The following is a 14,023-nucleotide window of genomic DNA, read 5'->3' on the forward strand; positions in this document are numbered from 1 at the left end:
CCGCTTTTTTTTCTTCCGTTTCACGTGGTACGCACGGCAATAGCACGCATGCAGCTTTCACTCAGGTCTGATCTCGAGGATCTTACTGCGCACTGTAAAGCGTGCATGAGGCCGGTGCCTCGAAAGTAATCGCATAATGACACCGTTTTGTACAATACGTTCCGATTATTCGGAATCACGACTCGCACGAATAATTGCTACAAGCGAACGATCTCACTTGACCGTACTTTATCAGGATTACTCGCGTTAACGACGGATTCTCGCAAAACAAGCAAAAGAACAACATGCTTTCGGGATCACGGACCGTCGGCGAATGACGCAGAACGCGGTTTATCACGTATCGTCGCGTCGCAAGCGCGGACCGGTTACAACATTTGACGATTGGCAGCGCGCTCCCTGCTTCCGGCGCCGCGGACGACGCGGTCGCCGCGTCGCTCTCGATTTCCCTTGCGATAGTCGATATTTTCGAGAATGCGCCAAATTCGAACACAGATTTTCCGCAGGAAAATCGTGTCCTGGGCCCATAACCTGTTGGAATTATACTCTCTGCAGGGATCGAGATGGTGGTGGTGATTGGTAACAAACGACTCTTCTGTATCTGTTATTATAACTCTTTATTCTCGACACAGTATAAGACACCGTATATAAGACACGTGTGCACACGATGAGCTCAGACTCTCGTCTGTCGCTTCGAACTGCGTGCGCGCCCGCGTTGCTGCGCCACGCAGTGCCCTCTGGAAGGGCGCGAATGCTCTACTCGCACAAAGCATCTTTCCAACAATAATAATTAATAATAAATTGCCAAAAAAGAAGAATTATTGAAAGTAGTTGACTTGAACATAATTATTTGCTTATAATCGTTTAGCTTCTTTATTAAGGAAGCTTTTTGAGACTTTCGAGAGGAAATGGGACTATATAAGCTATCTAATGACGTATTAATCATTACTCTACGTTTATTAGTTTCAAAGATATAAATGTTCAAAGTGTGACATATTTTTGTTGCATCTGTGCTCCCAATGTTACCGTCTACTTACTGTCGACAAAGACGTAATTCTACGTCAAAATTAAAAATATTCGTGAGACTTTCCACTTGCATTGTCGTTTCAAGGTATATCTAATGTTAATAATAATAACAAATTATTCACCCCGTAAATCTTTGTTAAAGGTACAATTTTGTCTTGATTCAAAATTGGCAAGCCAACGGTTGCACTTACGGCGGAATATGAAATAATTGAATATTTAGAGAATAACCTAATAAATTACCTATAAAATAAAAATTTTTTTTATCATTATCCGATCAATAGTTTCCGAGATATGACTGATCAAAGTTACAATATCAAACAAAAAAAAATTTGTTGTCACATAGCTGTCAATTCGAATTTATCGATAAAAAAATGTGACCCCAAAAATAGCTTTCCTATTATATCTAGTTAACCCTTGAATTTTTGGGAGATTTTTCATTCATTGTAAGTACCGATATATTGAATTTTTCAACTAACCAGAGCAACTTGCGAATTCGCCGAGAGTCACTTTCCGATCACGCGACTTCGGGCGCCACTCATGCCTAAGCTATAAATTTTAGAAGAATGCTCTCCCGAACTTTTTTATAGGAAATTTAATTCTCTACAAAATTGTTTTTGTGCAATTTTTTTGTATCGCAAACGGTTTTCGTAGCGTTTCGAGTAAGACGTCGAAAAGAGCCAATTTTTTATGATTTTTATTTTTTTACAAAACGAGTGGGGTTGACAAACCGCAAAATTGATATGTTTTTATCAGTGCCATTTAATAAATTAAGAGCCCAAATTCAAATTAGATTTAAAATCGTAACTTGACTGGCCTAAAATTGAGTCTCTTTGATTTGTTGTAGTAGCGCCATGTGACAGTCACGAAGTTATTCTGACCTGTTTGACAGATCACACGTCGCTTTAACAACCTTAATATTACAAAACGTTCCCGTTAGATGAAAAATACTTGTATGTAAAATTCAATCACATAAAAATATAAGCAAGACCGATTGCGGCGAAAGATCAATGAGACATCAGCCAAGCTAAAGGGTTTTTGAAAGGACCTTTATTATTAGCAATTTTGCATTTCTTTAATGCGATATTTCGACGTTTTAGAACATAAAAAACACATTGGCATCAAAAAGTACGCAACCGGTTTAAAAAAAATTGGTATCGGTATCTTATATTAAATCGATAAATTTTTCCTATAAAATAAAATTATTTCCCAAAAAATTAAGAAAATCGGTTACCAGAAAATCGGTAACGAATAATATACACATCATGGCACTCCCCAGAAAATTTTACCCCTATTTCATATAATTTTGGTAATATTTCGAGAAATATTTCCCAAAAAATTACATATTATTTCTCAAAAAATTAGACAAATTTCGGTACCGGTTTCCAAAAAATCGGAAACGAAAAATTATACACATCATGGCAATCCCCGGTAAATTTTACCCCTACTTTCTATATAATTCTTTAAAATTTGATTCGTCCCCGAAAGTAGACAGACAGACATACAGACAGACGTCAGGTTCTTATAATAATTCCATTTAAAGAAAATCGGTTATAAAAAACCACCAAAATAAATTGCAGGAACATTTAGCTCCCATCGAGAGCTTTCAAAAACACTATAATAAAGTATATTTTCCTTTAATACTTTTCGAGAAAAAAAAAACGTTACAAGAAAATTTAGCTGAACTTTCTAACGCTACTATATCAAAACGGTAAGAAATAGAGAATTTGGTCTTGTTTTATCATAAATGGGATTTTTCAAGCTTTAAAATGAGATGTCAATGATTACTCTACGATTATTAGTTTCAAAGATATAAACGTCCAAAGTGTGACAAGTTTTCGTTGCATCGTCGCGTTCAATTATTTCATCCGTGGGTGCCCCCCCCCCCCCTTCCGCGGAGAAAGACGTAGTTCTACGTCAAAAAATAAACCAAATTTTAAAGAATTATATATGAAACAGTGGTAGAATTCTCTGGGAATGGCGGTGGTGGGGTTAATTTTTCGATACCGATTTTTTTTGTTACTGCTTTTCTGAAAACCGATTTTTTTAATTTTTCGGGAAATAATTTTATTTTATAGGAAAATATTTATCGATTTAATATAAGCAGATACTGATACCAATTTTTTTTTAACCGGTTGCGTATTTTGACGTTTTAGAACATAAGAAACACATTGGCATCAAAAACTAAAAAAATTAATAAGAGAAAATAGGATCGTAACGATATACAATCAATTAGAATCAAAAGCCATGCGATCAAGCTTAGGTCTTGACAGCCTTATATTAGTTACTGTATACATGTATGTCTATATATATATACATATAATTTTTCCAACAAACTGCGCGTCGATTATTTGTCGGACTTAAAACACAGTAATTGTTAGAATTAAAAACCCTTCCCTCCCCGGAATTAAATCGACTTGATTTAATTATCTAATAACTGTAAAGAAAATTTATTGCGAAAAATATTACTGCAGCCAGGGTTCGAACCTGGAACCTCCCTCATTTCGTGTAGGGCGTCGTACCAATTCGACCAATTCGTTAAAAAAATTAACGGGCACAGTAACAACTGTGCCGCAAACACGTAGAACTACGTCAACTGTCACTATTTCATGTTAACTTTAACATGAATACTTATTCAGCGCAGGAAAGTAGACGTAGGGCTACGTCAACTGTCACTATTAACAACCAAGTTTACTGAAATTTCTATAACTCAAGTACTGATTAACTAAATTTAAAAAAAATTATATATGAAATAGAGGTAGAAAAGACTGAAGAATATAATAGAATTAATAAAAATTGTTAATAATAAAGGGGTTACCGATTTCTGTTTAAAAAACAACCAAGTTTACTGAAATTTCTATAACTCAAGAATCAATTAACCAAATTTTAAAGAATTATATATAAAATAGGGGTAGAAAAGACTGAAAAATATAATAGAATTAATAAGAATTGCTAATAATAAAGGGGTTATCGATTTCTGTTTAAAAAAATCTACGTGATTGTTCTAATTTCCGCAAATTTTGAAATATCAAGCTTAATTTTTCTTTTTATAGATAGAGTATCATTAAAAGTACGTTGGTGTTGAATTTAGCAAGGATCGGTGAAGGGATTACCGATTTCTGGCTATTTTTAGAAATGTCCGCGGTTGCTCTAATTTCCGTAAATTTTGAGATATCACGCTTATTTTTTTTTATGGAGTTTTTATAGAATATTAAAGATTGTTATTTAATTTGGCGAGGATCGGTAAAGAGATTATCGATTTCTGCTTAAAAAGTGTATAAGATGTACATGTAATTTTATATAAAGTATTATTAAAGGGAGGTTGTTTTGAATTTTGCGACGATCGGTGAAGGAGTTACTGATTTCTGCTTTAAAAGTTACATGTATAAATTATACATGTAATTTTATAGAGTATCATTAAAAGAAGGTTGGTATTTTTGGCGATAACCGGTAAAAAAGTTCTTTCTTTATACAAAATTTTGAATTTTTGAGAAATGTCTCTGGTAGCTTTAACTTTCGCAAATTTTGAGATGTTGGGTTATTTTTAATTCTATTATATTCTTCAGTTTTTTCTTGAATTTGGCGAGGATCGGTGAAGAGATTACCGATTTCTGCTTAAAAAGTGTATAAGATGTACATGTAATTTTATATAGATTATCATTAAAGGAAGGTTGTTTCGAATTTTGCGAGGATCGGTGAAGGAGTTACCGATTTCTGCTTAAAAAGTTACATGTACAAGTTATACATGTAGTTTTATATAGAGTATCATTAATAGAGTATCATTAAAAAAAAATTGGTATTGAACAAAATAGAAATAAGATATATCTACAATTAGTAGGGATCATTTTAGTAAAAACATTAATTATTTAAATGATTTTTGTAAGAGTATAACAGATATTAGCATAACAGATATTAGTTGCAATAAAGCTTTATTACAATTAAAAAAAGTGTGCAAGTAGAAACTTGCACATTGCTTTCTCATAGTTTTTAAGTGTGCAAATAGAAACCTGCACATTGCTTCCTCATAGTTTTTAAATGGGCAAGTAGAAACTTGCACATTGCTCCTTCATAATTTTTAAGTATGCAAATCATAAATTTGAACATTACTTTCTCACAATTTTTAAGTATACAAATTATAAATTTGCACATTGCTTAATCAACATTTTATTTCGCTCATAAAGCTTTCTCTATGAGGAAGCCAAATTAATAAATATCTACTAATAATTATGCATAAAAAAACAGGCTTAGCCTTAAATTTATAATTTGCATACTTAAAAATTGTGAGGAAGTAATGTTCAAATTTATAATTTGCATACTTAAAAATTATGAAGGAGCAATGTGCAAGTTTCTACTTGCCCACTTAAAAACTGAGGAAGCAATGTGCAGGTTTTTTATTACCTTTTTACTATATTGTTTTATTATTTTGCTGGCTGTCTCACGACTGGTTTTGAACTCGGGACCTCAAGATGATCAGATCGTACCCTAGCTACTACGCTATTTTGATTTATTAACATACATGTATATTTTATTGTTTATATATGTTATAACTGACGCAATTATATTATTTTTTTTATAAATGCAATTAAATTTTATAAAACACTAAATAATTAGCATTATAAATTTATTTACTTTATTTGCTTTATTAGATTTGCATAACAATGCAGTGTTATATGATATATGTGATATATGATAACTAGAGGTTAGATAAAATTTTTAAGTCAGAAAGAGCTTTGTGTTACTAGATATTTAAATTAATCGGCAAACAAGAATTGAGGTTATATCATTCCACAAAAATCTCTCTAGTAACTATCTAATAGCAGCACAATCAACACAGTTAGCAATAACCGCAGCCACATTTCCACTTCCATCTAACCAGAGAGGAAACCTCTCTGATCTAACATACATTTAGTGAATTTACTAAATAGTCGTTAAAGTTGTCAGAATTTATTGATATTTAATTAATAATACGTAACGCAGCGTTCTTTGGAAATTCTTACATTTTTATATTTTTAACAAATAAGGAAACCTTTTCTTCGCCAGTGAATAGAATAAAAAGGAGTGGTAATAATCGACGCTGACTGGCTATATAAAATTTTTTAATTATCCCACGACGTTTCGACCGTTACTTTCGGTCATTATCAAGTGTTCAAATTATATTACTTGCAAACAATTCAGTCCCGGCATTGTGCCAACAATCCAAAAGTCAAGAACTAAATGAAAAAATAAAAAAATATATATATATATATATAATATAAAAGGTCCAGAACTAATACGCATTAAAAAGCATAGAGCGGATATCAAGAAGCATGTCAGCAACCATTCGGTTGTCAGTAAGCATCGTACTTCCTTTGATCACGAATTCGAATGGCATAAAACAGAGATATTACATAGCGAAAAACAAATTAGAAAACGCGAGATCGCTGAAATGTTTTTCATAAAACAAAATAACAGCAGTAGGGAGGCAATAGGTACCTTTGGCCCAGGGATCTCGCTTGCTGTTACGCGGCGTCGGGGGGGGCTTCGCTGCCGCAGGGGGAGCGCCGTAAGCGGTGGGCGAGGGGGTCGAGGGACGGTGTAAAAGGTCACCGGAGGGGGGGCTATGCGGGGGGGAAGAGAAAACTTGGCGAGAGGGGGTGCGCGACGCGAGGGGAACATTTGACGGAAAGTTGGGTGCGGCAGGGCCGCCAACGGGGGTTCGGCGCGGGGCAGGGCCGCCAACGGGGGCTCGTTGCGGGGATTTGGGCATTTTTCGAGAGGGCGCTCGGAGCGGCGCTCGCGACGGCGGTTTTGGAGAATCGCGGGCCGATATTTTTCGTTTGTTTTTTTTTTTTTTTTTCATCGTCGTCGGTCGCGCGCGCGTTCGGGCGCGTCCGAATTCGTTCGAACTCGTTCGAGGTCGCTCGTCTGGACGTTTCGGGGGTGGAGGGGGAGAACGACGCGTTCTAGATGGTTCGTTTCGCGGGGGGGTGTCGCGCGCTCGTCTTCGTCGTCGTCGCCGTCGTTTTTTTTTAACTCTCGGTCCGAAGGTCGTTTCGATCCGCGTCGCGACGGGCAGCACGTGGTTTTCCCGACTCATCGGGATCAATGGAGATGACTCATCGTCTCGTCGTTCGATCGACGCGTGACAATTTTTTCAACGCGCGTTCGAACTCGGCGTCGCGGTCGCTCTCGTCGTTTCCTAATTTGGTCTTGTTTCGCGGTTTTCCTCCTTTTGTCTCGCGGTTTTCCCGCCCGTCCCCGACGCGACGCGTCGAGAGATCGAGCGAGATGACTTGTCTCTTCGTTTGCGATAATTTTCATTCACCTCGCGTTCGACCTGTAATTCATGATTTGCGATAATTTATGTAACGCGCGTTCGAACTTGGCGTCGCGATCGCCGCGACCGCGGAGATGGGTATACGGATTTGGGAAAAAAAGGAGAAACAGAAAGAGAGAGAGCGCACATATGAGATACGCATATAGTTTTTTTATTCAAAAAATAATACAAGCGCGTTTATATTGTTTCGCTCGCGCGAATATATGCATTTCGTAGACGCGACATCGTTATAAGGATTCGAAACATAGCGCGGCTATCTCGCAGTCGACGATGTTGTCAGGATCGAAGAAATCGCTCTTCAGTATCTCAGTCTGAATCGAAGTTTCCATTTTCATCGCGGCGGCGGCTATCTCCCGATAGCGCAAAAACTTAGCGTTGACCTCCTCGGTCGCCGCGCTCAGCGCACGGATGACGCGATCCACGCAAAATTGGAGATCGTACAGCTTGAGCAGGGTTGTGCGCACCATCGCCACGCGAGCCAGGTTGGGTAGCTCCATACGTACGATCGGCCCGTTGTTGATCACTCCGAATCGCATTGTCATCCCTCCGATCGATATCGGCGAGGGGGGGTGAGTTACGTCGGAAAGAGCGCGTTTCATGCACAACAATACGTCGCGTTTGCGCTCGATCAGTCCTTTCCACATGTCGAGCGTCAGGGAGATTTCCCTTCCTTGTTTGTCCCCCAGGGCGATATCCACGTACGAAGGCGTGGTATGAATACTGTACCACGGTGACTTGATCGTGATACCTATGGCTATGTACTTGTAGCCAGTCGTCGTCAGCAGATAACGCGTCGTCAGGATGCGCACAGGGGGCAATTCGACGGGAAAGTTGGAACGAAACTCCTGATGATGACGACGACGATCGTCCTCGACAAGCGCGTCGGCTGGAGGATGAGAGCTGCGACGTGATTCCTGGCGACGAGGAAGATAATGGCGATCGTCTATCGAACTGATCCTCCGCCTTTTATTGCCGTTGTCGTTCGCCTCCGAATCCGCCGTCTCCGTAGGAGAAATACTCCTCGGCGCGGGTTGATCGGCCAATGTCGAGAACATTTCGCGCCGCGGTAACCGTTCCTTTCAGATTGTTTTTCCGACGCGTCGTATTTGGCCGACGACGCGACACTGATGCCTTGGAAGAGACACGTCGGTATAAGTAGGAAAGATCTGACTTATTTCGCGCGTGGCGCGGTGTGGGAAATTTGCGCGGTAGTCTACTTCCTTCGGCGGATGCGGAAATCGGAGAGCCGAACCCCGGTGTCGTCATCGTTCCAATAATCGCTCGCCGACGTTAGCGAGTTATCGTTGAGGCGTACGATTTGATCGAGGAGATCGTGCAACTGCTGCAGCAGGACGGCCTTAGGGCAGACGATATTCAGTATCCGCAGATCGAATTTACCGGCCGACGAGACGGTCCTCGTAAATTTGTTGAATTTGTAGAACTGCGCCCGAGTGGTGAAGTATAGATTGCCGTCGATGTAGCGGAATATCGACGTCACGCCTTTCGGTATTCCGGGAAACGTCGCCTCGAGGGGCGTAAATTTGGCGACTCTCTTGTCCTTGTCGCATTTGTCTATCTTGCCCACCGCGTTACCGTTGAACACCACGTAGGAACGTCCTCTGTGGTGTTCACCGCTCCGTTGATCAGCGCGTTTTCGGGAAATCCGAGTTCTTGCAGGATTTTCGGCCAACCTGGCCGCAGACTAAATTCCGGATATTGAACCAAGTATACCAAATTACCTACGAACACCATGAGATCGCCGGACGGGGATTGATAGGCAGCGGTCACGCGCGTGTAATTGTCGTGAAGAAAGCTCATGTGATTCGAGAGGGCTAAAAATCCGTTGTACGTCTTACCGTCCAGATCGATCGACCAAACGTAACGTTTGTACGAGATGTACATTCAATTTTCCAAAATCAATATCCCGTTCACGCGATCAAGGCTGCACAGGTCCGGCGACGGCGGCGGCGCTGGCGTCCGACGCGGTTTATCGTTCTGAATTTTTTCACCGTACAAACGTTGAATGTCGGCGATGTCGTTTTCGTCGAGCTTCACCGGATACTGCTGGTCCGGCTGTATCGCGAACATCACCGATGTTTTGCGCCTGTTGTGCACCAATCCGAGGGAGTGGCCGATCTCGTGCGTCAGCGTAATGCAGGGAAAACTTATCCGCGGGATGTTTGTTGACGTAAATGTGCCACGGCTCGTCCCCGTCGACGTGCACCTCGGAAACGAATCCCGCTTGGTTCGTCGGGAGAGACGCGTGGGCGAGCACGTTGCCGGGGCCGTCGAATTTGACCGAGCACAATGCTCCGTTTACTTCGGCGTTCGTGTTATGGTGTAGTAGGCGTCGCCAAGATATTATAATGTCGGCATTCGACGTTTCGGAGCGTTCGAACGTCAATGCAGAATGCTGCGACCACAGATCGAACGCGGCCTGCGCCGTGCTCAGCTCGGTTTCGTCGGCTAAGGGAAAATGCCACGTCAGATGCGTCTTCGGCCATTTGGACAGGCTCACTTTTGTTCCGTGCTTCAGGATATCTCGGAAACCGCATCGCGGTTTACTCATGAATTGCAGCGTTTCGTTGTTGGGCGTTCCGTTGCCGGGTAAATCGTAGTAAATCTGAAAATCCTTGAAGGCTTTGCGAAAAACGTCGTTTCGTCTCTGAGCCGGAATCGCGTCCACGTCTTTGGACAGATATCCGTATTTCTGCAGGTATTCGAACGTGAACGCGTAATTGTCGTCCGTAATTGTGGAATTGATGCACGCCGCGGCGTTAAAACACGCGGTTAACGCGATTATGTACGCGAGCCGCATCGTCGAGAGCGAGAGAGAGACGGTGAAACCGCGATGACGGGGCGTCGCGGTTTGAGCGCGATCTCGACGAGCGCTCCGAATGCGAACGTTTACGCGATGACGCTTGTTAGCGACAACGCGGATAGGTGGCGGCGCGGCGGGGGGTCTCGGGCGTGAAAAAAATGCGTCAAAGATCCCGACGGATGAGTCGGCCCGATAAGGAAAAATGCATTAATTATTTTTTTCGATGCGTATTTTCCATCGATTTATATTTTCCTCACGCAATAAAATGCTATTCTTAGTATATTTTTCTATCGCAACACTCATGGGCAACACCCCTTTTTTTACCATATATAAGAACTCGAGACTAGACTTGGGCGTAGTCTATCCGCACTCTTCGAGTGAACTCAAGACGATGGAGAAAATTAACAATTTAAAATGCGTGTGTGATGTATTACAAAATCAAACCACAGCCCTGACGAGGGAGATTGAAGATTATTGCAACATGGTGCGGCAGTTGCAGCAGCGCGTGAAGTGCTTCACGGAAAAAGTGCCTCTCTTTTTGCAACTCACCGTTCACGTGGACGAGGACGCCGCAATGCTCGAAAGAACGTGAGTATCGCTTTCAAACGCGAAATTATTTCTTATAATATAATCAAACGATAAATTTTATATTTATGTATATTTATAATTATTTACAATTATTTATATTTGTTATTCATATTTATATTTGTTTATATTTATTAATTGTATTTTTTGCGTAGGGCTATCATTACTTCCTGGGTGAAAAAATCTCGCAACCAAATCAGATTCTTCGTGACGAAACTTTGTGGGATGCATAGGGACATCGCGCGGCTGGACTCGTACGAAGAGGCGGGTCGTCGCGAGAGAGACGACGATGAGGGGGGGGGGGGGGATTCTCCAAACCTGAACAGCCAAGAAACAGTGACCGTCAACGACGATGTCTCCGTCCTCATATGTTGGGTCTCCCAATGTGAAAAAAATGCGAAAAAAATGTGAAATACAATATATTGAAAAAATGTTATTAAATGACAGAAGTTTATGTATAATATGCTATATAATATTGTATTACAAATAAATATTAACAGTGAAAATAAATGTTTTAACGATATCGCGTTTTCTTTACCGCTCGCTTTCGCACTCGATCTGACGCTTGGCGTTATCGCTCGCTCGTTCGCTCGCTCGCTTGCGTTCCTAACCACATCTCGCGCTGGAGCCCCACCCCCGTATCGCGCTCTCGCTTTCGCTCGCCGTTTCTCTGTTTGTCGCGTTCCCGCGACCGGCCATTGTTACGCGCTGCCGCGACCGGCCATTTTCGCGCGCTCGGTAGCATATAATGTATACGTATATAAATACGGAGGTGGTATGCGAAAAGAGGAACACCGTTTGTCATAGATTTTACGTCGATTTTTATTCGATAAAATATAGATAGAAGGATATATATGATACAATGGAGTAAAAAATAAACGAGTAAACACAATATATACGAAATAAAAAAACGAGCAACGCAATAAGATAAAACGATTAAACACAATATATACGAAATAAAAAAAAACGAGCAACGCAATAAGATAAAACGATTAATACGTTAAAAAATAAAATTATATTAAACCAGTAATATATAACGTTTATTTTTTTACACAAATTTATAAAGTAATTTAATTCGCGGAGTCGATGCTGGCGAAACATTCGCGTTGCTCGATCCACCAATCGCGCAACTTTATCACGTTTTCCATGGCGCAGCACCGTTGGTGACGCCGGCAGCAAAACGCGCAATCGGTGCGAAGAGACTCCAACCGATCGACGTCCTCGTACTCTGCGTCGACGCTCACGATCGTCGCGTCGATGTCGCCGAGAATCTCCTGCAGCCATTTCTTCTTCTCGAGACCTTTCACGTAGATTCGCGCGTTGGGCGTCTCCTCCGTCTCACGCAACTTGTCCAGATTGTCGCGCACCACGCGTCGAATGATCGTCTTCGCTTGGCGATAGTCCGTGTCACCGTCCTCCCAACAAAGGCCGTGATGGTTCGCTATCAACCAACTGGCTCTCGCTTTCTCGGAGCTCGTCAGCAGATTCCAACTCATCGGTGCGTGAAACACGTGATGCGCGAGCACGCGTGTCTCGCTTCGCAACACGGCCACCTCCTTCGCGACGAATCTGTCGCCCACCGTGAATCCTTGCAGGTCGACGAAGATCGTCGTCGTCGTTGCCGCTGTCGTCATTGCGTCGGCGCGCGTTGGAAAAAAATTAAAGAACAGACGTTCGTTTCAAGTTGCTCGTTCCGAACAGAGAAACGATAGAAGGAACCCGCGCATTTATATATTCCTCGTTTCCGGGATAAAAATAATCTCATAACCATATTTGTCCGTTTCCCAGATGAGGTATTCTCGCAATCGCATTTTCAATTTCCCGGATAAGGTATTTCCACAACTTCAATTTCCGTTAGATAATTTTGCGCACCACGTTGGTCAGCGGACTGTACTCGATGACTCGATCATGAACGATGAGACAAAAAGCTGTGGTTTTCGGCGGAACGTTTTCCTTGTTTTTGAACTCGATGCGCACGTCCACGGTGGCGCTCTTCACCAATTCGTTTTGACGGAAACAATCGATCACCGCGAGCGGAGCTACCCGCGCAAATTCGCGCGGAAATGTGAGCGCGTCGTTGCGACCGTTCTCGTAATACGCTCCTCGAAATTTCGCGTACATTTCGTACAGCACGGCGAACTTGTCGCTCTCGAAATCCACATTCACGTCGTCGTAGGGATAGAATTCCGAGTTAAGATACAATTTCACGTTGGCGAGCGCGCAATGATCGAACCTCGAGGCGTCGCCCGCGAATTCGTTTCGTCGTCCGGTCTGCAGCAGGAATATGACGTATCGCGGCTTCTCTAATTGCGGCGCGGCTTTCACGGCCCACGAATGCTTGGTCGTGCTCTGCAGCAGAGGAAATTCGTACAGATCCCAAGAGCGAAAGCCCGCGCTCAGAAATCGTCCGCTCTCCAACGTTCGCAACAGCAATAATTTAGTCACGTCGTTCAGCGCCACGTGAGGCATACGCCATTGCACTTTCAGCAACGTAATTTTAGGATCCTTGGCCGGATCTCTCGGCACGGTCTTCTTCGGATCTACGACGCAGTTGTGGTCGCTACGAGAGCGTATCAGGATAAGTGTCGCGCGTTTATCACTACGCGTCTGTAGTCCTCGCAGAAACCCAAAAGAATATTCAAAGGTACGCAAAAGTTGAATTGATGGGACGCGTTGTTCAGATTCGATTCGCTCGTCGGATAACTCCATCCAGCGTTCTGCAGTTTTCTAGCTCGTTCGACGGTCAGCGACACGTAGTTCTTTATCGTGCTGGTTCAGTTCTTTATTATGCCGACGTTTCTACACCGGTCAATCTCCACGCCGTCGAGTTCGTATCGAATTTCGTCGAACATAAACGCGACGCAGTTGTTGACTAATTTCGCGTATTGTTCCTCATTCGTCGCGCCGTCATCGTTGAGTCGTCCCTCGACGTACAGGAAATTTTCGCACGGCAGTGTATACAGATCCTGCTGCTGTATGGGTATTCGTATCTTGTCGTTGTGTCCGAACGTCGTGTTGACGTACGGGTTATAACCCGTGTGAGTCTCGATTCCGACGATGCGCTCGTCGAAGATCGGCTCACCGCCGATACTCAGGATGTCGGCCATGATTTTTCCTCTCGAGGTAGAAACGGCTCGACGGTGACGCGTTTCTCACGGCGAGACCCAACGATCGTAGGAATCTGACGTTGGCGTTGCTGAGAACGGGTTCCCCTCCTCCGCTTCTTCTCTTTCTTACGCTTCCGATCTCGTCGTAGAACGGGCTAGCTCGCTCGTTCGTAC

At 42.5% G+C, this 14,023-nt stretch overlaps 2 protein-coding genes across 2 annotated transcripts; both read right to left on the reverse strand.

The window, feature by feature from the left end:
- Nucleotides 1–8,549: 8,549 nt before the first annotated feature.
- Nucleotides 8,550–9,238, reverse strand: LOC112456451. The gene is made up of 2 exons (XM_025018985.1): nt 9,080–9,238; nt 8,550–9,038 (listed from the first exon to the last, which is right to left on the reverse strand). Exons 1-2 carry the CDS (start codon nt 9,236–9,238, stop codon nt 8,550–8,552), a joined length of 648 nt encoding a protein of 215 aa, XP_024874753.1.
- A 3,358-nt stretch (nt 9,239–12,596) lies between these two features.
- On the reverse strand, nt 12,597–13,451 carry LOC112456452. The gene has a single exon (XM_025018986.1). The coding sequence runs from the start codon at nt 13,449–13,451 to the stop codon at nt 12,597–12,599; it is 855 nt and encodes a 284-aa protein (XP_024874754.1).
- Nucleotides 13,452–14,023: the final 572 nt, after the last annotated feature.

Source organism: Temnothorax curvispinosus, unplaced genomic scaffold (genome assembly GCF_003070985.1).
Source record: "Temnothorax curvispinosus isolate PA1 unplaced genomic scaffold, ASM307098v1 QBEX01006876.1, whole genome shotgun sequence".
In the NCBI taxonomy this organism is placed as follows: domain Eukaryota; kingdom Metazoa; phylum Arthropoda; class Insecta; order Hymenoptera; family Formicidae; genus Temnothorax; species Temnothorax curvispinosus.